We start from the raw sequence: 25,572 nt of genomic DNA, 5'->3' as shown, positions 1-25,572 counted from the left end.
ACTATCCTTGTGTGGGCTCAGCATACCAATCTCCTTTCGTCGTGCTGAAAACGAAGACGTGCAAAGACTAGGGTTGCCACTTGCCAGCTTCCGTAGTGAAAAATACAGGCTGAGGGTGAGGAGGTGGAATAGAGGGAAGGGGAAGGGCTCGCGGGAAAGGGAAAGTAGGTGAGGGGTGGATGAACAGAGGGAGAGAGAGAGAAAAAGCGTGCTCACTCAAGATAATACAAGTGAACATAAGTTCCTCTGGATTGCTGGATCATTGATGTTAGAAATTGCTATAAACAGGCATGAACGGTACACTGGATCGTACTGGAGCAATCGTATTGGAGTGTCATCTACTTTGAAAAATGCATCGATGCACACAAACCCTTCTTGGCAGGAGGAGATATTGGAATTGCCATGCACATGGCCATGCACATTGCCATGCGCATTGGCCATGCACGACAGAACCTCCCGCAGGCGACGGTTGTGGACTTCGAGAGTAGGGCCGAAAACTACGATTTCGTCAAGGTAGCAAAGGCATGATGTCCACTTCAAGGGTCCGAGCACGTTATCGATCATACGCTCGAACGTGGCGGGGGCGTTGCATAGTCCAAACGGCATTACTCTGAATTGGTATAAGCCGTAAGTGTCACAAAAGCAGTCTTTTCTGCATCCTTGGGGTCGACTTCGATTTGCCAGTAGCCGGAGCGCATGTCTATAGATGAAAAATATTGGGCACCTTGCAGGCAATCAAGGGCATCGTCAATGCGCGGCATGGGGTATGTGTCTCTCTTAGTGATCTTGTTGAGCTTTCGGAAGTCTATGCAAACACGCCAAGAGCCGTCTTTCTTCTTGACGAGGACAACAGGAGCAGCCCACGGACTGCAGGACGGCTCGATGACCTTGCTCTCCACCATTTCTTGAACGTGCTGTTGTATGACAAGGCGTTCGCTCTGAGAGACACGGTAGGGCTTTTGGCGGATGGGATGGTGGCCTTGTGTATCGATTGTGTGCCGGACAAGAGAAGTCCGACCCTGCTTCCGATCAAAATCAAAGATTTGGTGGTAGTCCTCGAGGACATGTAAAAGTTCGTCGCGCTGACTCGGAAGGAGATCGGCTTCGACCATGGCCATCATCCTGTCAGAACGTTCAAACACGGTGGATGTACCAGAGGTCACTGCGGGGTTGGGAACGTGTACGACCGCAACGTCACCGCCGTTTTCGTCAGCATCGGGAAAGTGAGGAAGAAAATCAAACGAGGCGACGACGATACCCTCGGGGAGGGTATCCATCCAGTGTTCGTCAACCAAAGCTTCGCAGTGTCGTCCGGGAGAACAGCAATGCTCCGGGGGGACGTGATGCCCTTTCGAAGCAGCAAGTCCTTAGACGGTTCCGTCAGGACATCTGCAGCGCCCGCTAAGGGGGGAGCGCAATGACTGGTTGTAGCCGTCACACACACGGTGGACTGGGGTGGAACTACAACAGCTTCGGTCAGCTTCATTTGGCCCGAACATAGGGAGGGAGGCGTATAAATGTCATCGCAGCAGGCGGTGTCACAAAACGGGAACTGCAAAAGATGGAGCTCGGCGGCACCGCAGTCAATAAGCGCTCCGTGGACCGACAAAAAGTCCATACCCAAGATCACGTCATAGCTGCAAGCTTCGAGAACGACGAACGGAACAGGGACGACGGTATCACCGAATGAAAGTCTTGCAGTACAGCGCCCAAGAGGAGATAACGGCTGCAAATTTACGGCGCGCAGACGCTGCGTCGGCATCGGGGTAAGGACCTTGTTCAACCGTCGTCGAAAATCATTACTCATGACTGAAAAAGAGGCACCCGTGTCGACCAAAGCCGATACCAAAATATTGTCCATGGTTGATCCTACGACATTCGTGGTCATCGGTAGGATTTCCGGGGAAGGCGCTTCTGTTGCAACTGATGTAGCGGCTTGGCCTCCAAGGGCCGCCCCTACAAGTTTCCCGGTGGGGAACGTTGGCGGGAAGCGGGTGCAGGGGATCGGTTCCGAGGGGACTGTCCGGGAGTAGGCGACGGTGACTGGCGACGGCTGGGGCGGGGAGTAGGAGAAAATGACCTGTCCGTAGGGCTGTATGGAGGGTCGGAGGGCCGGTTGTCGTAGTTCGTCGGGAGTCCACCCGTAAAATTTCAGTATGTGTTACGTGAGCGACAGTAGCGACGAACATGGCCAGCGCGGCCGCATCCAAAACAGATAGGGCGGTTGTCGGGAGTGCGCGCTGGGCTGTACCGCTGGAAGGACTGACTCTGAAAGTTCCCACGGCCGGCATTGACGTCTCCCACGCGAGGGTCCTGAAGGAATGTGTGGGGAGCTATTTCGTTGTACGCTGCGTAGGCAGTGCCCGGAGAGGGACCAGTGTTGGCAGGAAGGGAATGCACAAACGTGTTCACAGGAGGAGGCGGTGTCGTCAAAATACGGTGCACTTCATCCTGGATGGTTTTGCGCAGGTTCGGAGAAACGGGACCGGAGAGTGGGGCGCTCCCCAGCGCTGCTTGTACCTCTTCGCGCATGATGCGACGAATCATAGCCTCAACGTCTGGCGGAGCGTCATGGACCGCAGCCACGGTAGACAGGACGTTTGGTATAGCCGTTGAACAGTCGGGGACACAATACGGTTGCGGCGGAGCTCTTCGAACTTTCGAGTTTCCGTAACAAGGGCTTCGACGGAGCTGGCGTTGCGAAGCGTCACAAAGTTAAACACGTCGTCCGCAATACCTTTTAGCAGGTGTCCCAGCAGCAGCAGTTTCTGGCATCGTGGGGTTAGCGAGACGACAAAGTTGTTTCAGGACGTTTTCGATATAGTCCGTGCAAGTTTCATTGGGTAGCGGCGCCCGGGTGTCGAGGAGGGCTTCAGCTTCGCGTTTCGAACTGTGGCTGTTTCCGAATATCGTCAGCAGGTGTGTCAACAAGTCCTCCCACGAGGACATATCGTCTTCATGGTTTTCAAACCATATTCTCGCGGTTCCTGAGAGGTAAAATATGACATTCGCGAGCTTGAACGAGTCGTCCCAGCCATTTACATCGCTTACACGTCGATAATCGTGAAGCCAAGCTGTAGGGTCCTCACCCCGTTTACCGGAGAAAGTTGAGGCCTCCCAGTCCCTTCGATGGTAATGTCGAAAGAAGGGTTCCACCGGAGGCGTAGTGTGAGATGCCTGGTTGCTGGCCACAGATTGATTAGGAGGGGCATCTCCGTCGTCTGCGCCGTTAGTAGCTCCCGCCATTGGGTGATCTGGAGGAAGGCCTCGGAGCCGCTGGCTAAATCGTGTGGCAGCCGTGAGGATATTGGGGAAACCAGTCCGCACCTCCACCAAATGATACGTTTATTCGGGGAAGCTCAGAGGGCCGGTCCAGCCGTAGCGAGCGAGAGCCAGCCGAAGAACAACAAACACGCGCCCCTGCTCCCACGCGCAGGCAACCCTTCACTTCTTCCCGTGACAATATCATGATGGTTGTATATGTCCTAAGTTCATTTCTCGGCTCGACACAACCACTGATCTTGTCCCCTCCGAACACAAGACTTGATGAATAATAATATAATAATAATGAATAACTAAGAAAACGACTGGTGACTGCGGAGTTGGGTCTGTGTTCCAGATTTATTCAAGCTATTCGCCTCGAGATCGAACTGTAGGTGGCGCTGCGACGGATGCCCTAGTGGGGATACGGCATGATCTGACGCAGCAGGCTCTGGCTTTTCTACGCAGATATCGCAGTGTTTCTGGATGAAATGCCGCTGTCAGTGCCTCACATATTGCGGATGTGTTGAAATGCGATACTTAGAACGCTGATATGGTGTGAACGTTGACAAATATTGCTGCACTGCGAAACGCTCAAGTCGCGAAGTTGTGAAAAGAAAATATCCTGTGTGCTTTTGAAGGGAAACACTGCCTCCTTTGCTCCAAGCGTGATTTTGTATTAGTCTTTTGCTGTCCTCGCTAGAATATTTATTCCTCGCTTGTGTATTGCTGTCTTTCCCTGTACCTTTTTATATTACGTCGAGACAACAAGGATATAAAAAAAAACTCACTCAAAATTCCTGTCTCCACTGATCTAAATGTACAATGTACTAATCAAAAATAACAATGAGTCTAAATGTACAAATGCGCAAGAATGTAAAATAAGGGCAGAATAGCCCAGTACGTATCGAAGCCATTCGCAACAATTTTTGCAATTTTGCGTCGAGCGAGTCCGGGCGAGGTTCGGGGTTTGAGGTTTGGAATTCACTAAATGGTGCTAAAATATGTTACGAGATGACCACACCTGTGCGGTGGACTTGAGTTTGTGTGGGGTGCTACCGGTCACGTAATAACTACATATAAACTAAGTTTTTGGTTCCAGCGGCAGGTATATATTCTGAAACACGCTGTTGCAGACGTGCTTCATACCCCCCAAAACACGCGTATTTTACATATTACGTTCAGGGGTGGTGATAGCATTTTACCTTGAATGCGTGCGTTCCAATGATTATGTATGTGAAAGGTGTCTAGTCTGTCATACGGTCAGATGAAATGAGATGAAAGCTTTAAGTTCACACATTTAAAAACACCCGTGTCATAAATATATATATTCATGTGTAGCGGCCCGACGACAACGACGAGCATCACCTGTGACTCACCCGCTTGCGCTCACCCCGTTTTGGTTCTCGTTCAGTAAACCTTCGCTTCTGCCCGCGACTGGTTTCCTGTGCGGTCATTTGTAGCATAGCTCCTACACATGCATTCATATATTCCATATGTTAATACATTCGATACAACTTGTGTTTAGCGCGTGCAGAATATCCTAACTGAGCATTATGAAGTAACTTAGAACAGCTAGCACAGAAACTGTGACATAGTTTTATACTTGTGATTTACAAAAAAAAAACTGTTACAACATTGACCTTAGCTCTTGGTACTTTTGTTTGACACACAGAACCGCAGTGACAAATATGATATAACAAAGGCCGAGTGGAATCCGCATACTAGAACATATGCACGTTCTCTAGTTTTCTTCCCTGCAAGCACGCTGGTGCAGAGAACTAGACAAGTTAAAAAAAGCTTTCGACCAAGTGATTTTCACTCATTTTGAAGCGATTTTAAAAGCTCAAATGTCCAGAAATTGGGCCTTCGAAGCACGTTTTCGAGCGCGATGACCACAGCGAAAGCACCGGCTCAAACAGCGCATCCCCACTAAAGGCAGTTCACGGAGCAGCCGCATGGTGGCGACGCTGTTCGATCTCGAGGCGAATAGTGGAACGTTGAAGCGAAAACCTCGCAAAAGCTACTATGACAGGTCTTGAGCCACAAATACCGGCAAAAGGCTGCCGGTATCACCTTCCTACCGGCAACTGGCAGAGCGAGCAATTAACCGGCCGTGCCGGTATAATACCGGTCTGGTGGCAACCTAAGACTCGTCCTGCGCTACGCTCTGGGCGCTCCGAAAAGCATGTTGTTCGGCTATTTTTCTGATGGAATCGCTGCTCAATATCCGTGTCAATTATCATGAACTTGAGTAAATTCAACACGCGCTTCTCATTGGGGGTCAAAAATCGACCCTTACTTGGCAAATTTTCGAGTTCTGTTCGTAAAAATTGACATAATAAAACTCAAGTGCGATTACATTCACATCAGGAGATGACAAAAACATAGTAAGAACAAATGCCTTGACCGCATGACTCTAGGATGGCGTAGTTTTTTATTATAATTCAATGACAAGTTTTCTGCGACACCTTGTATACAGGGTGTTTCCCCAACCGTGTCATAAAATTATATATAAAGATCTACTTGTCTGGACATTATGGGATCAGCGCTATTTATCTTGGGCAGTTTGCCATTAGTTCTCAGTACGTTTATCAAATTTATCAAATCACAAAAATGTCAAACTCTCCTCCATCATCACCATCGCCACCTATATATTTGCCCACCGTGATCTTGATGGTCAGCCCTAGAGTGCTTGCTTCATATTACTGGACGAAGGAAAACACGTCCGAGCAAACAACTCCGCCTAATGGCGCATCCCAACCTCAATACCGCGCGGAATTTATTTACCGTAGGTAATACATTTCTGCTTCTACGTTTCTCACTGGGCGCGTGTCAGTGAAGAAAATGAGCAAGGCCGCTAGCAGGTACCACACTGCAGAAGCGGACCTTTACCTCCCTACATCGCAGGAATTTCATCTCCATTAAGATTATTTGCTCAGGACGCGGGAGAATTGGTGACGTTGACCACGGTGACGTTGACCGCCACGCGGGAATTTAACTCGGGAGAAATTGAACTTCCCCAATTGAACTCCAAAACTTGTCAACCTCACAAGTTCTTTTTTTTCTTTTTTCCTTTTTTATTGAAAGAGGAAGGGTAAGCAGGATTTACCCCATTCTAGTGCAAAATACATTCACTACTGCAATGTAATAGCCGAAAAAGAAAAAAAACGCGAAAACAGTCCTTTCGAAGAGCGCAAATTGGCGGCCGCGTGCTCATGTCTCCGCAAGAAGCGATGCAAGGAAGTCATGTATACCTGCCCTTTCACTTTTCGTTTTCCAACCTTCTTCTGATAACGGCAGCACGGTTGCAACGAAAAATGGGTGCGTTCCTAAACAAACCCTGGGTTAGGTTGTAGTCACATGACCAGGTTGTACCAGGTGATCGAGTGAGTAACTGGGTTTTGGAACGATGCGGTGGGTCGAGATGCTCGGCTTACAAGCGCGATTACGGCTTGCAAACGAGATCGACTAAAAGGTCAACTAATCACATTTTGCTGGTATGCTACGTTGTTGAAAATAAATATAACCGATTATACAAGAAGAGGACTGGTTTTGTTTAGAATTGTTCCTGCAGTTTGCAGCCGACATGACAGCGACAATGGATGACGAAGCGGCTCTTCGTACATTTCTGCTCCGTGCATCTCAATTCTTTCCACTTCCGCTGGGATGACGATCGGGATGAAGGGCTCCCCATGCTAAGTTGCAGTCCCAACGAGAAAGAAATGTGTGTTTAATCTGCTCACCGATTTTCGCACAAGCTATCAGGTTACTGCAGAATACCTCCGGCTGCTGGCTTTTGTATATGGCGTGTTTGTGGGTCGGCTTTTGTATGGCGTGTGTCACGTAACGTGTCATTTGACCTCTGTAAAAAAACGACTCAACAGAAAAATATGGGGTAAGCGGCTACCTTCCGGCCATTCAATTTGTCACCTACTAAAATTACTTTCGATGACTTTTAATTGAAATAAATTGAACTTTTTGAATTGAGCTCGGACATTTGCCTAGTCAGTGTAACGTATTTCTTGCTAGATCAGATAGACCGTGGTTGAATAAGCCAAACCCACCGCAAAATACGTTACGTAGTACGGCGGTTATGTCCAGAAAAGTCGTCCGAAAATTGAGGTTTAGTTGCGCATTAGTCAGCGACCCAAGCAGCACAATGTACTGAAAGTCGAGTGCAATAGGGGTGGTCGGTATGTGTCTTATCAATGTTCCTTAGTTTCAAGAGTCTGTTCAAGGTCCTCCACCTACCCGTCCACCCCTATTGCACTTGACTTTCAGTGCATTGTGCTGCTTGGGGACGTACTAAGTCGGTCGCAAAACAGCGGCGTGAGCAGGGCGTATCACTCGCCACCTGACAGGGCAGCATCAGAAAAGGAGGAAAGGGAACAAGGGACGCCACGTATCTGCAGATAAGCGGGTTTCTGATTGCTAGATGAGAAGGCATAAACAAAGAAAGCAAATAAAGCGAGAGAGTTAATTGGTGTTTTTGACTTTTTCTTCCATGCTGTTCGAAGGCGCGACTCTTTAGCGTAAACGCCTGATGGTACGTGTGCGTAATACACCGCTCTGTCCGGGTCGGAACCAAGCACGCCTCCTGCTTGCTTTGACATCCCCGCCCCTCTAGAACATGCCGTCGTCTTCCACAAACACCCGTTACGAAAAAGAGTACACAAATGTGAATAACATTTATTTGTATAGAACTTTGGTTTACCCGGTTCTCATGGCTTTTTGAGGCATGCACTCTAAAAGCAAGAGAGGGTATATTTATTAAGAAAAAAAAGAAAGGAAAGGTTAGCAAGGCAAAGAGCCAGCTAGCTATACCCAAGAAAAAAGGAAAAGGGGGAAGGGGAAAATGAAAAAGGAAATGAAGGGGAAAGAAAAATCAAAAAGGGGAATCAAAAAGAAAATGAAGGACAAAAGAATGAAAAACGGGGAATCAAAGAAAAAAGGAAGGAAAGAAAAACAAAAAGCAAGAAAAAGAAAGGAAAAGGAAAGAAAACAAGAAACAAAAAGCAAGGAAAAGAAAAGAGAAACAAAAAGAAACAAAAGGAAAGGGAAAGAAAGAAATAAGAAAATAAACACTAGCACAACGGTTACATGCAGTTCAAGAGTCCTGAGACGCGGAGAAAAGCGAGGTGAGCGGCAGTAACATCCCACTGGTTGGGGTGCAAGACGGGGCCAAGAAGAGCGGCCAACGAAAAGTCGTTACAGCCAATCCGGAGCAGACGGCAGCGGAGGGTGTCCCTATGTTGAAGGTGCTGCTGGCAATACAGGAGTTGGTGTGGGATGTCAGCTTCCACTCCACAGACATTAAAGTTTGGTGAATTGAGCCGACCCATCTTGAAGAGAAGTGAGGGTGTACGGGCAACGTTGAGTCGTAGGCGGTCGAGAAGGGATTCTTGTTTACGGCTGCGGTGGCAAGTGATGACGAACTCCATCAATGGGTCGATAGACCGTAGGAATGAGCTGTAAGTCGTAGTTTCAGCACGGAACTGCTGAGCACATGTGGCACACCGACGGCGTATGTATAGACGGCATGTGGAGGCTGTAAGCGGCAGAGGTGCCAGGGCCGAAGTGCCATCAGACCCAGAGCGTCTCGCTACTGCGTCTGCTCGGGTACTTCCATACACGCCTACGTGGCCAGGGACCCATTGAAACGTGATGTTGTAACCAGGGGCGAAGGGTTCATTGAATTTTTGAAGCGTCATGGTATACAAATCGCTTATTATGCTGGGGCGAGATGACGACAACATATCTAGTGATGCCTTGCTGTCGGTAAGAATGACCCACGTTCCGTGCCCGGATTCGGTAATATGCTCTAGTGCTCTCAGGATACCAAACAGTTCGGCTTCCGTCGAGGACACTGTATAGGGGAGTTTGAAACCATATGCCCGAGGTCTTCATCCGGAACGTAGAAAGCAGTGCTCGAACTATCTTGGGTTACTGAGCCATCGGTGTATAAATGGCGACATAGTCGGTGTGTTGAGGCGAGGTGCTCCAGTGTGAGCTGGTGGGCCACGACTGTGGGGACGTCTTTCTTGCGTTGGAGGCCAGGGATGTTAGAATGAATACAGGGTCTTTCGACAGTCCAGATCGCCGGTGCATAGGATGGTGTAGACGCGGGAGATGTAATGCTCCCCTTCAGGCGGGCAATGGCACTGCCGAAAGCAGACGCCGGGCAGTCCTCATCAATGCGACAAAAGAGTGGAGCGGGAGCCGTGTAATGTAGCGTGTATAAGCGCGAAGGGTATCACCATCCCACAGTATGTGAACCGGCTGCTCTGGCGCCTCTGCCAAGACAGAATACGTCTCCGTTGTCCTGGGGACTCCCAAACAGACACGGAGACTACGGGCCTGGATGTTGAGCAGTTCCTGCTCTTGGGTTTGACTGAGACCATGCAGAATGGGTAAGCTGTACCGCAATGTCCCCAACACCAGGGCCTGATGGACACGATAGAGGTCAAAGTATGACAGGCCCCAGGATGCACCAGCAATACGCCTGAGTACATTTACCAAACAGTTTGCCTTGGTAGCAAGCAGCTTCACATGCTGGGACCACGTCAGGCCACAGTCAATTGTAATCCCCAGGTATCGGCAGGTCGTAACAAAGGTGAGGGGTGAGCCATCAATGAAAAGCGGGTACTATGGAATGATCTTCGTGAGAATACCATGGCTACTGTCTTGCTAGGCGAGACAACCAAGCCGCGGTGCAAGAGGTATCTTGAAATGATGTCTAATCAACCTTGTAGTCGGCGTTGGATCGTGTCACGCCGAACGGCGGAAGTCCAGATACATATGTGGTCAGCATATATTGTAATGTGAGTGTGATTATGAAGCTGCGCCGTAAGAGAAGCCCTAATGATATTGAATAAGAGGGGACTGAGGACGCTCCCGTGTGGGACACCACGGTGCACACGGAACGTCGCAGTGTCCCCGTCAGCGGTGCGCACAAAAGGGAGCGGTCAGCCAAGAAGTCTCTAATCCATGACCAGGGGCAGCCCCCGACTTCAGCTTCTGAAAGCGTCGCCATGATTGCGCTATGGAGGACACTATCGTACGCTTTCTTGACGTCGAAAAAGACAGCGGCTGTCAATAAACCTTCGGCCCTTGCCTATTGTGTCCTACTGGTTAGAGCTATGACGCTGCCCATTGCTGACCGGCCTGGGCGAAAGCCCGCCATCTCCTCGGGAAAAAAACCCGTGCTCTCAAGGTTCCAGCTCAGGCGATTGAATATTATACGTTCTAGGTCTTTTCCACACAGCTTGCAAGAGATATTGGGCGGAAAGAATCGATGTGATGCGGTGATTGACCTGGTTTCAGTAAAGGGACCACCATCGCGGTCTTCCACTCGTTAGGGACTTCCCCTTGGCTCCAGCTCTCATTGAAAATCCGTAGGAGGGATGCTCGCCCTGACAGTGGAAGATGCCAAAGGGCCTTATACGTGATCTGGTCTGCTCCAGGGGAGGTATGCAGAGGAGAGTCCCGTAGTGCAGAGTCGAGTTCGAGAAGGGTAAGGGGCAGGTCCAGAGCCGGGTCTTTCGAAGACTACATACCCGGTGGAAGACCTCGAGCTGATGAGAGCACGCCTGGAGGCTGTGCTGTGAGGCGCACGCAATAGTCCTCCGAAAGGCACAGTTCAGAACGCGAGGTAGCCAAGGACAGGGAGCGGAACAGGCGCCGTTGAACCACAGCAGTAGAAAGTCCCAGGAGTAAAAGCAAGGCTTCGCCGCACAACACACCGAGAACCAACTGTTATTATGCAGAATGATATGGCTCCGTTCCGTGATTTGCAGAAAACGGTGGGTGTACGCCTTTCTGGGACACTTATGCACAAATGTTAAATGTACCAGAAAGGCATACACCTACCGTTTTCGACAAATGAAGGGATACACAACGATATCATTGGACATATTCACTGGCGAAAAGCGGTGTTATGCGGTGAAGCTCTGTTGTTAGAGTGTGTGTGGGGGGGGGGGGGGGCTGAATCGGGAAAAGGGGGTGAATCGACAACACCACTGTCAGCTATTCTGAGACACCCATCGCGGTTCAGGTGATCAGATGCCGTCAAAACTGAGAACGAACGCCATGTAAGACCGCACTGCCGACTACACAACTTGACTCGTCTTTATAGCGATCACGCTGAACCAAAAATACAGCTTTAGATGTGCCAGTGTCACAGCACCGTGATATCGTAGAACAGTCCACAATAATTTTACAGGACAGTGCACTGATAATCTGAGGCTGACGATGGTGCAGTGATTTTGCTGTTCACGAAATGATCCCGACGATTCCGAATACACAGAAGCGCATGTGAGCTTGCCATGAATTTCATGAATTCATTGGGGCTTCCGCAGGCCATACCACTCCATTGCTTTCTCAATAGGCCAGCAACTGTTTTACAAATTTATATAGAAGGTCTGCTCAATCAGGTACTGTTCTTTCTTCTTCTTCTCTTTTTCTTGTTTCTCTGCGGTTCCACAACGAGTGTTGGAAACACTTGGTGTGTTCGCGAGGTTCTGTTGAATAAAATTGTCGATCCGTCTGCTATCACACGCACAAATAACAGATAACACGCGAACGGTGTTCTGAAGGTGATAAAGGCAAGCTAGAGGTCGAAGGTAAAAGAACAACGCAAGAGGAAAAGACCCAAGCAGCACAATGTACTGGAAGTCGGGTGCATTAGGGGTGGACGGTATGTGTCTTATCAATGTTCTGTAGTTTCATGAATTTGTTCAAGGCCTTTCATCTAGCCGTTCACCCCTATTGCACTCGACTTTCAGTGCATTTTGCTGCTTGGGGAGTGCGTTGTAATCCTCTCCGCTGATATGGTGGATCAGTCGCGTAATGTAAAATGTAACCGTCTGCTGCCGTAGTACCAGAAGCCTCCGCAATGAATGCTAGGTAATCAATTAGATCCTCCTGTGCTACATCTATTGATCAGAATTGACGAAACGCGGAGGTGTTGCACCCCCTTAATAAGTTACGGTTGTCTTCTTTTTTTTTGTTTTTTGTTGTCTGCTCAAAGACAACGGTGGTGTCATTGTAAAACGTCAAAACTTATTTCCGTCGTCTGTTATTTCAAAGCTAGAACCACGATGCTTCGCATATTTCTTGCCGAACTTAAGACACCTGCTGTCTAGCAAAGGACATGTGAACGTCTTGTCTGTGCCCTAGACAAAGGTATCTGAAGTAATTTCATTGATAATCTTGTGAACATTGATGTCACACGGCTAACAGCGCTAATCCAACGGTGGCTGCGACACCTTTCGCGCGGTTTGTTTGCAAAGCTGTAGAGATATGTTTATCTTCTGAATTTCACCTGGGCGACTTTCACTTTCCTGTGACCTAACAAGAATAACGTATAGCATTTTAACATAATCACATAATAACATTTTCAATATTGCCGTTTAAAACTACCTTTTGGTCCTGTTGATGAATCATTGATGTGGGTAAAACTGCTAAAACGGAAAGGGACGTAAAACAGTTCAGTGTCTGTGTTTCGTCCCTTTCCGTTTTAGCGCTTTTACTCACATCAATTAATATTGCGATGTGTTCACTCTCGAGCGCTGCTCAACGTCTCGCATTCACAAGAAAACAACGAAAAAATGTGCACACGGGAGGTCCCTGAACTAGGGAGTAGTTTGCCCGTCGGTCACTAGCTGGCTCTGCGAAAAACTTCAGCGCGACAGGCCTATACACCCTCAGGGCGCTGTTATTGCGGCCGACTTAGTGCGTCGCTGAAATACGCGCAACTAAACCTCAATTTTCGGTCAATTTTTCTGGACATAAGCACCGCACTACGAATCGTATTTTACGGTGGGTTTAGCTAATTCAACCACGATCTATCTGATTTAGCAAGAAAAACGTTACATTGATTAAGCAAAATTCCGCGTCCAATTAAAAAATCAATTAATTTCAGTTAAATGTTGTCAAAAGTAATTTTAGTTGGCAGCAAATTTAATGGCCGAAGTAGCCGCTTACCCCCTATTTTTGTGTTGAGCCGCTTTTAACAAAGGTCAAATGACACGTTACGTGACGCACCCTGTATATATACAAAGGAAAATAGCCGAAGATCCGTGGCTGCACGTTGAGCATATGTTTACAATTTGATCGTGCACTCCCAGCCGAGGACAGCTGTTTCATTCTACTTGGAGCTCGTCAGCAAGGCGAAGGGAAGTGACACGATCTTGGGTCGGCGCTAACAGTGTGTCTCAGCGAGACATCAGTGTTCCAGGGTGACGGCGTCACCTGTGGAGGCCACAGTGCAAGCCAACAAGTGCATATAGAAATGGGAAATAGCCGAAGCTTTGTGGCTGCACGTCGAGCATGTGTTTATAATTTGATCGTGCACTCCCAGCCGAGGACAGCTGTTTCATTCTACTTGGAGCTCGTCAGCAAGGCGAAGGGAAGTGACACGATCTTGGGTCGGCGCTAACAGTGTGTCTCAGCGAGACATCAGTGTTCCAGGGTGACGGCGTCACCTGTGGAAGCCACAGTGCAAGCCAACAAGTACATATAGAAAGGAGAAATAGCCGAAGCTTTGTGAGTGCACGTCGAGCATGTGTTTATAAGTTGATCGTGCACTCCCAGCCGAGGACGGTTGTTTCGTTCTACTTGGAACTCGTCAGCACGGCGCAGGGAAGTGACATGATCTTGGGTAGGTGCTAACAGTGTGTCGCAGCGAGACAACAGTGTTCCAGGGTGACGGCGCCACCTGTAGAGGCCGCAGTGCAAGCCAGCAGGTACATATAGAAAGGGGAAATGGCCGAAGCTCTCTGACTGCACGTCGAGCACATCTTTATAAGTTGAGCGTGCACTTCCACCCGAGGACGGCTGATTCGTTCCACTTCGAACTCGTCAGCCCGTCGCAGGGAAGTGACACGATCTTGGGTCGGCGCTAACAGTGTGTCTCAGCGAGACATGAGTGTTCCAGGGTGACGACGCCACGTGTGGAGGCCGCAGTGCAAGCCAGCAAGTACATATAGAAAGGTGAAATAGCCAAAGCTCTGTGAATGCACGTCGAGCATATGTTTATAAGTTGATCGTGAACACTCTGTCGGGGACAGCTGTTTTGTTCTGCTTGGAGCTCGTCAGCCCGGCGCAGGAAAGTGACACGATCTTGGGTCGGCGCAAACAGCATGTCTCAGCGAGACATGAGTGTTCCAGGGTGACGGCGCCACGTGTGGAGGCCGCAGTGCAAGCCAGCAAATACATATAGAAAGGGGAAATAGCCAGAGCTCTGTGAATGCACGTCGAGCGTATGTTTATAAGTTGATCGTGCACTCCCAGTCGGGGACAGCTGTTTTGTTCCGCTTGTAGCTCGTCAGCCCGGCGCAGGAAAGTGACACGTTCCTGGGTCGGCGCTAACAGCGTGTCTCAGCGAGACATCAGTGTTCCACGGTGACGGCGCCACCTGTGGAAGACGCATCGCAAGCCAGCAAGTACATATAGAAAGGGGAAATAGCCGAAGCTTTGTGACTGCACGTCGAGCATGTGTTTATAAGTTGATCGTGAACTCCCAGCCGAGGACGGTTGTTTCGTTCTACTTGGAACACGTCAGCAAGGCGAAGGGAATTGGCACGATCTTGGGTCGGCGCTAACAGTGTGTGTCAGCGAGACATCAGTGTTCCAGGGTGACGGCGTCACCTGTGGAGGCCACAGTGCAAGCCAACAAGTACATATAGAAGGAGAAATGGCCGAAGCTCTGTGAATGCACGTCGAGCATATGTTTATAAGTTGATCGTGAACTCCCAGCCGAGGACGACTGCTTCGTTCTACTTCGAACTCGACAGCCCGGCGCAGGGAAGTGACACGATCTTGGGTCGGCGCTAACAGTGTGTCTCAGCGAGACAACAGTGTTCCAGGGTGACGGCGCCACCTGTGGAGGCCACAGTGCAAGCCAACAAGTACATATAGATAGGGGAAATAGCCGAAGCTTTGTGACTGCACGTCGAGCATGTGTTTATAAGTCGATCGTGCACTCCCAGTCGAGGACAGCTGTTTTGTTCTGCTTGGAGCTCGTCAGCCCGGCGCAGGAAAGTGACACGGTCTTGGGTCGGCGCTAACAGTGTGTCTCAGCGAGACATCAGTGTTCCACGGTGACGGCGCCACCTGTGGAAGACGCATCGCAAGCCAGCAAGTACATATAGAAACGGGAAATAGCCAAAGCTCTGTGAATGCACGTCGAGCATATGTTTATAAGTTGATCGTGAACTCCCAGTCGGGGACAGCTGTTTTGTTCTGCTTGGAGCTCGTCAGCCCGGCGCAGGAAAGTGACACGATCTTGGGTCGGCGCTAACAGTGTGTCTCAGCGAGACATCAGTGTTCCAGGGTGACGGCGCCACGTGTGGAGGCCGCAGTGCAAGCCAGCAAGTAGATATAGAAAGGGGAAATAGCCAAAGCTCTGTGAATGCACGTCGAGCACATGTTTATAAGTTGATCGCGCACTCCCAGCCGAGGACGGCTGCTTCGTTCTACTTCGAACTCGACAGCCCGGCGCAGGGAAGCGACACGATCTTGGGTCGGCGCTAACAGTGTGTCTCAGCGAGACAACAGTGTTCCAGGGTGACGGCGCCACGTGTGGAGGCCGCAGTGCAAACTAGCAAGTACATATAGAAAGGGGAAATAGCCAAAGCTCTGTGAATGCACGTCGAGCATATGTTTATAAGTTGATCGTGAACTCTCAGTCGGGGACAGCTGTTTTGTTCTGCTTGGAGCTCGTCAGCCCGGCGCAGGAAAGTGACACGATCTTGGGCCGGCGCTAACAGCGTGTCTCAGCGAGACATCAGTGTTCCAGAGTGACGGCGCCACGTGTGGAGGCCGCAGTGCAAGCCAGCAAGTACATATAGAAAGGGGAAATAGCCAAAGCTCTGTGAATGCACGTCGAGCATATGTTTACAAGTTGATCGTGAACTCCCAGTCGGGGACAGCTGTTTTGTTCTGCTTGGAGCTCGTCAGCCCGGCGAAGGGAAGTGACACGATCTTGGGTCGGCGCTAACAGTGTGTCTCAGCGAGACATCAGTGTTCCAGGGTGACGGCGCCACCTGTGCAGGCCACTGTGCAAGCCAGCAAATACATATAGAAAGGAAAAATAGCCTAAGCTCTGTGACTCAACGTTAATCATATGTTTATAGCACTCCCAGCCGAGGACTGCTGTTTCGTTCTACTTGGAACTCGTCATCTCGGCGCAGGGAAGTGACACGATCTTTGGTAGGCGCTAACAGTGTGTCTCAGCCAGACATCAGTGTTCCAGGGTGACGGCGCCACGTGTGGAGGCCGCAGTGCAAGCTAGCAAGTACATATACAAAGGGGAAATAGCCAAAGCTCTGTGAATGCACGTCGAGCATATGTTTATAAGTTGATCGTGCACTCCCAGTCGAGGACAGCTGTTTTGTTCTGCTTGGAGCTCGTCAGCCCGGCGCAGGAAAGTGACACGGTCTTGGGTCGGCGTTAACAGTGTGTCTCAGCCAGAAAAAAGTGACGGCGTGACGGTGACGGCGCCACCTGTGTGGGCCGCAGTGCAAGCCAGCAAGTACATATAGAAAGGAGAAATAGCCGAAGCTCTCTGAATGCACGTCGAGCATATGTTTATAAGTTGATCGTGCACTCCCAGCCGAGGACAGCTGTTTCATTCTACTTGGAGCTCGTCAACCCTGCGCGGGAAAGTGACACGATCTTGGGTCGGCGCTAACAGTGCGTCTCAGCGAGACATCAGTGTTCCAGGATGACTATGTCACCTGTGAAGGCCGCAGTGCAAGCCAGCAAGCACATATAGAAAGGGAAAATAGCCGAAGGTTTGTGACTGCACGTCGAGCATGTGTTTATAAGTTGATCGTGCACTCCCAGCCGAGGACGGTTGTTTCGTTCTACTTGGAACTCGTCAGCAAGGCGAAGGGAAGTGACACGATCTTGGGTCGGCGCTAACAGTGTGTCTCAGCGAGACATGAGTGTTCCAGGGTGACGGCGCCACGTGTGGAGGCCGCAGTGCAAGCCAGCAAGAACATATAGAAAGGGGAAATAGCCGAAGCTTTGTGACTGCACGTCGAGCATGTGTTTATAAGTTGATCGTGAACTCCCAGCCGAGGACGGTTGTTTCATTCTACTTGGAACTCGTCAGCAACGCGAAGGGAAGTGACATGATCTTGGGTCGGCGCTAACAGTGTGTCTCAGCGAGACAACAGTGTTCCAGGGTGACGGCGCCACCTGTGGAGGCCACAGTGCAAGCCAGCAAGTACATATAGAAAGGAGAAATAGCCGAAGCTCTGTGAGTGCACGTCGAGCATATGTTTATAAGTTGATCGTGCACTCCCAGCCGAGGACGGCTGTTTCGTTCTACTTCGAACTCGACAGCCCGGCGCAGGGAAGTGACACGATCTTGGGTCGGCGCTAACAGTGTGTCTCAGCGAGACAACAGTGTTCCAGGGTGACGGCGCCACCTGTGGGGGCCGCAGTGCAAGCCAGCAAGTACATATAGAAAGAGGAAATAGCCGAAGCTCTGTGGCTGCACGTCGAGCCTATGTTTATAAGTTGATCGTGCACTCCCAGCCGAGGACGGCTGCTTCGTTCTGCTTCGAACTCGACAGCCCGGCGCAGGGAAGTGACACGATCTTGGGATCGCGCTAACATTGTGTCTCAGCCAGAAAAAAGTGTTCAAGGGTGACGGCGCCACCTGTGGGGGCCGCAGTGCAAGCCAGCAAGTACATATAGAAAGGAGAAATAGCCGAAGCTCTGTGACTGCACGTCGAGCATATGTTTATAAGTTGATCGTGCACTCCCGGCCGAGGACTGCTGTCTCGTTCTACTTGGAACTCGTCACCCCGGCGCAGGGAAGTGACACGATCTTGGGTAGGCGCTAACAATGTGACTCAGCGAGACATCAGTGTTTCAGGGTGACGGCGCCACGTGTGGAGGCCGCAGTGCAAGCCAGCAAGTACATACAGAAAGGAAAAATAGCCGAAGCTCTGTGACTGGACGTTGAGCATATGTTTATAATTCCATCGTGCACTCCCAGTCGAGGACAGCTGTTTTGTTCTGCTTGGAGCTCGTCAGCCCGGCGCAGGAAAGTGACGCGATCTTGGGTCGGCGCTAACAGCGTGTCTCAGCGAGACATCAGTGTTGCGGAGTGCAAGCCAGCAAGTACATACAGAAAGGAAAAATAGCCGAAGCTCTGTGACTGGACGTTGAGCATATGTTTATAATTCGATCGTGCACTCCCAGTCGAGGACAGCTGTTTTGTTCTGCTTGGAGCTCGTCAGCCCGGCGCAGGAAAGTGACACGATCTTAGGTCGGCGCTAACAGCGTGTCTCAGCGAGACATCAGTGTTCTATGGTGACGGCGCCACGTGTGGAGGCCGCAGTGCAAGCCAGCAAGTACATACAGAAAGGAAAAATAGCCGAAGCTCTGTGACTGGACGTTGAGCATATGTTTATAATTCCATCGTGCACTCCCAGTCGAGGACAGCTGTTTTGTTCTGCTTGGAGCTCGTCAGCCCGGCGCAGGAAAGTGACGCGATCTTGGGTCGGCGCTAACAGCGTGTCTCAGCGAGACATCAGTGTTGCGGAGTGCAAGCCAGCAAGTACATACAGAAAGGAAAAATAGCCGAAGCTCTGTGACTGGACGTTGAGCATATGTTTATAATTCCATCGTGCACTCCCAGTCGAGGACAGCTGTTTTGTTCTGCTTGGAGCTCGTCAGCCCGGCGCAGGAAAGTGACGCGATCTTGGGTCGGCGCTAACAGCGTGTCTCAGCGAGACATCAGTGTTCCATGGTGACGGCGCCACGTGTGGAGGCCGCAGTGCAAGCCAGCAAGTACATACAGAAAGGAAAAATAGCCGAAGCTCTGTGACTGGACGTTGAGCATATGTTTATAATTCGATCGTGCACTCCCAGTCGAGGACAGCTGTTTTGTTCTGCTTGGAGCTCGTCAGCCCGGCGCAGGAAAGTGACGCGATCTTGGGTCGGCGCTAACAGCGTGTCTCAGCGAGACATCAGTGTTCCATGGTGACGGCGCCACGTGTGGAGGCCGCAGTGCAAGCCAGCAAGTACATACAGAAAGGAAAAATAGCCGAAGCTCTGTGACTGGACGTTGAGCATATGTTTATAATTCGATCGTGCACTCCCAGTCGAGGACAGCTGTTTTGTTCTGCTTGGAGCTCGTCAGCCCGGCGCAGGAAAGTGACGCGATCTTGGGTCGGCGCTAACAGCGTGTCTCAGCGAGACATCAGTGTTCCATGGTGACGGCGCCACGTGTGGAGGCCGCAGTGCAAGCCAGCAAGTACATACAGAAAGGAAAAATAGCCGAAGCTCTGTGACTGGACGTTGAGCATATGTTTATAATTCGATCGTGCACTCCCAGTCGAGGACAGCTGTTTTGTTCTGCTTGGAGCTCGTCAGCCCGGCGCAGGAAAGTGACGCGATCTTGGGTCGGCGCTAACAGCGTGTCTCAGCGAGACATCAGTGTTCCATGGTGACGGCGCCACGTGTGGAGGCCGCAGTGCAAGCCAGCAAGTACATACAGAAAGGAAAAATAGCCGAAGCTCTGTGACTGGACGTTGAGCATATGTTTATAATTCGATCGTGCACTCCCAGCCGAGGACAGCTGTTTCGTTCTACTTGGAGCTTGTCAGTCCGGCGCAGGAAAGTGACGCGATCTTGGGTCGGCGCTAACAGCGTGTCTCAGCGAGACATCAGTGTTCCATGGTGACGGCGCCACGTGTGGAGGCCGCAGTGCAAGCCAGCAAGTACATACAGAAAGGAAAAATAGCCGAAGCTCTCCCTATTGAAAATGAACATAAGAAAATTCTGATGTTTCTTGATGATTCTTGATGTCACATCAAGATTTCTTGATGTGACATCAAGATACATCAGAACTTTCTCGTGTTACATCAAGATTCCTTCATGCTCTTTATGCCAGCATCAGGTGTCTCAGATATACTCTGATGCCAGCATCAGGCGAACGCCATGTCGCTTGATGTCACATCAGAAAGATGTAATGCCAGTGGAGTGCAGCTGTAGCTTCCACAGTTTCGCCACGAAAACCACCGCCCCCCTTGACCACGCGATCATCCGTAAGGAATCACGACAAAATAGCCGAAAAACAGCATCAAAAAGCGCGCGCTGGCTGATCGATCTGCGCATGTGCGTGCGTGCCCTCACCATACCTTCTCACTCGAATTCTCTCTCCCCCTCGCCCCTTCTTCCGAGCGCTCCGCCAGGCCATCTGCTAATATTATCGGGAAGCAGAAAATGAAAATCCAGAAAACGAAGGTATTTACATGTACAAATTTATTGACACGGTAAACATATAAACAAGAAGCAACATTTGAATGCAAGTAAATCTACACGATTATTACAGAATAAATAAAGAATAAATAGTGACGAGCAACCGAAAGCGTGACTATCATAGCATACTATCATTAAGGGAACCTATTCGGTTTGGAGAAAGTAGATATTATTATACACATATATAGCACGTGATGAGTCGCAGAAGCCATCCGCTTCATCCCAGCACAACTGTAGAATTTTCAGATGACAGGGGCCACATGTTCGCGGATCGCAGGGCCACGAACAGCTGTCGGTGTCCGAAGGAAAAAAAAAGAACCTGTTAATGACATGGTTAATGACATGACATGAGCGCAGGCAACGTTAATATTCTGAATGCGCTATGTAAGACATTCTATCGTTACGCGCCTAATGTCGACAAATGACAAAATCCGAGGAGCCCAGCGTACGAGATGCACGCCGTTTTCCTTTTCATGCACAGCAGTGTATTAAACGTCAGAGACATTCAAATAGCGGAACAAAACGCAACAAGTAACGCCACCCAGAATCATCAACCAGATCATGACTGTTAACCGGCAGAAAGTGATATAATACGGGACAAGACGTACCTCCATGCACACAGTTATGCGACGGTATTATACGTCTGATCACTGACATGCATCATGCGTTTGTCTGCTTACCTTTCATTCGGGCGTTCGTCCATGGCTCGCTATCTTCGAAATCCAGAGAAACGAAATCACCGTCTGCCTACATGGACGCCAGCTACACAACGGTCAGACGGGTCGGCGCCTCGGAGAAACGAACGCGGGCAAATCCACCGGTTAAATGAGCCTCAGCCAATCATGATCGAGAAAGGTCACGTGGGGGACCGGTGCCAATGAAAAGTAAATAGCCGGAATTTGTAGGGAAATGCCAGCGGCGACACTATTTTCGCGGCGGCGCCCACATCATGCAGTGCGTATGCGCGGAAACCGCTTTCCGCTTGTCACGCGCGGCTTGCCGCGCCCCTCTCCGCTTCCCTCGCGAGTCTCTCGTCCACAGCGGGAACTCGTGAGACTGACCTACACTCTTAAAAATGAACTTCACCGCATAGCACGCTTCTAGCCAACCATTATCTCGAATGATTTCGTTATCTGACCTGATTCGCTGAAAACGGGGGGCGTACGCCTTTTTTGTGACAATTATGACCAGCATAAGTGTCACAAAAAAGGCGTACGGATCCTGTTTTCAACAAATCTGGGCAGATAACAATATCATTCGAGATGATGGTTGGCTAAGAGCGTGCTATGCTGTGAAACTCATTTTTAAGAGTGTAGAGCCGATCAAAATGACGAGCGACAGCGAAGTTAAGCTACCGACCGTCATAAACCATCTGCTTTTCACGTCTGTGCTTTTGCGAAATCGACAGCGTAGACGCGGGGAACGGAGGTTCTGGATCCATCCTTTGTGGCGCCACCGAAACGAGGAAGGCCAGGCGAATTGCCTCCTGCCACGTTTGCGCTGCACGGATGAAGCTTTCTACCGCGAGTAAGTCCAAGTCTTTACGATAGGTTCCAGTAACCAAACACTACACGTTGTCCTAAGACTTTTTCCTGCTTGTTTTAACTTAAAGTAGCGTTCTTCGAATGGCCCCCGCGGCGTTCGACACCTTGTTGGGACATGTTCGGGGATCCATCGAACGCAGGGACACACGCTGGAGGAAAGCCATCCCTGCGAGTGAAAGGCTGGCATTGACTCTCAGGTATGTTTGGAACTAACCAAAACTACGGGAAGAAAGTGCGCTATAGATCCAAATTGGCTTGTGTTGTGACCAATCGCAGCAGAAAACATGAGAACAGAAAACCCAAGACCTGTTTGATCCTTCTGAGAAAGTAACAAAGTTACTAAATGGATGGTTGTGTTGCTCATAATGCTACACACAACACACACATAATAGAAAATCAGACTACCTGTAGTGCGATAAAAGATTTAGGAAGGCATGGAAACATAATCTTGGCTGCCTCCAGGGCTGGAGCTTAACTAGAGTTTGAGCATTATAACATGGTACTGCGACACATTTGATCTCGCTTGATATAAGAAAGTTCTTTTCTGTAGGTTCCTGGCCAATGGTGACACGTTTCGGAGCGCCTCATTTAACTTTCTTGTTGGCCGCTCAACAGCCAGCAAAATAATTAATGAGACATGCGAGGCCATATGGAACGGCCTCCAGGGGCAGTACCTAGCCTTTCCGTCGACAACTGAAGAATGGAGACAGGTGATATGAATGATGTTAGCATGACATGCATGTGAAGTGACACGTTGATAGGAGTGTCACCTTCAACAATTGTTCATTTCTTCAGATTGCATCTGAAATGGAAACAAGATGGCAGTTTCCCAACTGCATTGGGAGCATCGACGGAAAGCACATTGTAATTGAATGTCCAGCCAAGTCTGGCTCGCAGAACTACAACTACAAGGGAACCTTCAGTGTAGTCCTCCTTGCCGTCTGTGATGCTCAGTACCGGTAAGCCTGCCTTCTACTGTTTATCACCTTATACTAAAATTATCTAATGTGCTGCTCAACACAGCTTCACCTATGTTGACATGGGGCACCTTGGCGGTGAAAGTGATGCTGGGACCTTTGCCCGTTCAAAGCTTCTGCAAGTGCTTGAAGCTTGAAGGCAGTGACTTCGGCATCCCGGGGCCAAGGAATGTGGGGACGGCAGGGCCAATACCATATTGCATTGTTGGAGATGAAGCCTTCCCTCTCAGGACGTTATTGATGCGACCATACTCAAGAAGAGGTACGCAAACCAAAATGAGAGTAAAACCGCTTGGGCTATAGGTCACACTAGCTGTGTCTTGCCAGAAATAGTCTTATCCAAGCAACGTTGCCCATATTTTGCTATTTCAGCTGCAAGTGAATATCAGCATAAAATCTTCAACTATCGCCTCTCACGAGCCAGACGCCTAATCGAAAATGCTTTTGGCATCCTGGCCAACCGGTGGCGCATACTCAGGAGGCCATTTAAAGCGAAACGAGAGAATGTGGAGAGAATCGTGAAAGCATGTGTGGTGCTTCACAATTTTGTTATGAAGACATCAACATTATCTTCAATGTTCTACAATCCCATAGGTGCATAAAGACAACTTAGCCTCGTGTAGGGTATTTCAGCTGAGACAAGGTGTGTTTCAATCCCAAGGTACACAGACTACGAAGATTCCTGCGGGAACTTGCAGAGTGGAGCGTGGTGGGCAGACGGCGGTGATCTTGGACTGCTGCGCGGGCTAAGCGGAATTGGCTATCATCTCAAAAAGTGAGTAAATCCATAGATATGGATTCGTAAATGTCTTTGCTCACGTCAGGCTTGCGCTAGAATAAGCTTATCTGACACTTCACAAAGAAGTCTGCTCAGAAACGGGTTTCTTCCTCGACGTTTTTGCGGACGCACAACACGGGCTAAGTTAATGAGGGTCCAAACATTAATGCGACCTATTTGGCATTTCAGTGCCTGTAGCATATCAGAAATAAATAACAAATACAGTTTTCAGCATATGCAATCCTCATTGTTTACGTTAATTGCAGGTCAGCAGCAGCAGTCCGAGACAGACTTGCCCTGTACTTTGTGACTGAGGGGAAGTTGCCATGGCAAGACAAACACATATAGATCAAGGTATTTTCTATTCTGAAGTGCAGATGCATGTACTGTTTGGAACACGATTGTCTAAGATCTCCAGCCCATGGCCGAGCAGTCCCCTATCAGCGATCATGCACAAGGGAACTATACCAATACTGTCTCCAAGGGGAGGCCATGCACCGTCACCTGTCAGGACATAGAAACATCACATACTCAACATAGTCTGCTAGGGAGAGCAGTTGAACGTGGCCTCCCCTCGGGGAAGGTATTGGTATAGTTCCGTAGTGCGTGAAGTCACCTATAGGGAACCGCACCGCCACAGGCTGGAGATTTTAGAAAACCGTGTTCCAAACAGTACATGCAGTTCATTCGTTTCATCTGTTTACATTACATAAATATACATTAGCTGACAAAGCAACATTGCGACAGACAGAGAGAACTGTCCACGAATGAGAGCTCAGTAGTCTGCACTGGTGGCCTCCAGTTCATACAATACACCTCCTAGTTTGTGAAAGGCCTCTCTTCTCTGTGTCTTTCCTAGTTCACGTAGACGTCTAGCCAGAAACTGGCAGAAATGATGGACATCATCCTTTTGTGCTTGCAAAGTCTCCAACTTTGAAGAGCATGCTTCTAAGGATCGCTGTATTGACTGGTCAATCTGATTGCCAGTTCTAGATTTCTTGCTCCTACGAGGAAAAAGATGTAATATACATGCTTGGGGTACACCAGCGTCACTGAGGTCACGAAGATTGTTTTCAATTTTCTGCAGTTATAGTGTGAAAGTACCTCACATTTTATTGTACATACCTTCCAGCATGATTACAGGACTCCTGCAGTCTCTTTGTTGAGACAGTGGGTGACCTACAACAGCGAATGGATTTCAACGTAACACTAAAGCTATCCGTACACATCAGCATCCATAATGATACTCACTGGTCAAGGCATGGTTCCCGTGGAAGTGTGAACTGGGAGACGAACTGAACATCCTGTTCCTGCACCATGTTGCTTTCTTCGTCTTCCTCATAGCTATAAAAAGGACAAGGGCGAAAAGAAATGTGACAGGTTTACTATCTCAGTGGTTACCATGTGCAGATGCTGGCATAAGTGGATCATTGTTATGTATGCATCATTTTTGTTTCCTTATGTCCAGTTAGTGCTTCCTAAACTCAATCTGCCGCACTGCAGCCCAACAAATACATAAAATATAGTGTCATAACCATCCCCGCATTTGTGGTGCATTGGCTTTAGAGTTTGGTGCGTAAACCGTAATACAGAGACTTGATTTCTTCTTGAATGTTAATAGTCTATTGCTTGTAGTTCCTTGTGCACATCACAAAGTCTTATACCTGTTCATGTCAACAGGAAAAACAAACTTTAAGTTTGTCATTGGAAGTGCCTCAAATCCAGG

General features: G+C 49.4%; 2 protein-coding genes across 2 annotated transcripts; one reads left to right on the top strand and one right to left on the bottom strand.

The window, feature by feature from the left end:
- Positions 1 to 22,172: 22,172 nt before the first annotated feature.
- Positions 22,173 to 23,205, top strand: LOC135392458 (uncharacterized). Its single transcript, XM_064623168.1, has 4 exons — positions 22,173 to 22,288; positions 22,642 to 22,801; positions 22,887 to 23,050; positions 23,115 to 23,205. Exons 1-4 carry the CDS (start codon positions 22,173 to 22,175, stop codon positions 23,203 to 23,205), a joined length of 531 nt encoding a protein of 176 aa, XP_064479238.1.
- Positions 23,206 to 24,199: 994 nt separating this feature from the next.
- On the bottom strand, positions 24,200 to 25,172 carry LOC135393215 (uncharacterized). Its single transcript, XM_064623707.1, has 3 exons — positions 25,098 to 25,172; positions 24,972 to 25,025; positions 24,200 to 24,850 (listed from the first exon to the last, which is right to left on the bottom strand). Exons 1-3 carry the CDS (start codon positions 25,163 to 25,165, stop codon positions 24,622 to 24,624), a joined length of 351 nt encoding a protein of 116 aa, XP_064479777.1. The 5' UTR covers positions 25,166 to 25,172; the 3' UTR covers positions 24,200 to 24,621.
- Between the last annotated feature and the right edge of the window lie 400 nt (positions 25,173 to 25,572).

Source organism: Ornithodoros turicata, chromosome 4, assembly GCF_037126465.1.
Source record: "Ornithodoros turicata isolate Travis chromosome 4, ASM3712646v1, whole genome shotgun sequence".
Lineage (NCBI taxonomy): Eukaryota > Metazoa > Arthropoda > Arachnida > Ixodida > Argasidae > Ornithodoros > Ornithodoros turicata.
This window is presented reverse-complemented; position numbering and strand designations above follow the sequence as displayed.

Bases quoted from the DNA above. Each gene is read 5' to 3' on its own strand.
- LOC135393215 (XM_064623707.1), bottom strand. From the start codon at position 25,165: ATGGTGCAGGAACAGGATGTTCAGTTCGTCTCCCAGTTCACACTTCCA. The intron at 25,026-25,097 runs GTGAGTATCATT...TCGCTGTTGTAG, and splicing joins CGGGAACCATGCCTTGACCA to GTCACCCACTGTCTCAACAA. The intron at 24,851-24,971 runs GTATGTACAATA...TTTTCCTCGTAG, and splicing joins TCCTGTAATCATGCTGGAAG to GAGCAAGAAATCTAGAACTG.
- LOC135392458 (XM_064623168.1), top strand. From the start codon at position 22,173: ATGGCCCCCGCGGCGTTCGACACCTTGTTGGGACATGTTCGGGGATCC. The intron at 22,289-22,641 runs GTATGTTTGGAA...TCTTTTCTGTAG, and splicing joins AGGCTGGCATTGACTCTCAG to GTTCCTGGCCAATGGTGACA. The intron at 22,802-22,886 runs GTGATATGAATG...TCATTTCTTCAG, and splicing joins CAACTGAAGAATGGAGACAG to ATTGCATCTGAAATGGAAAC.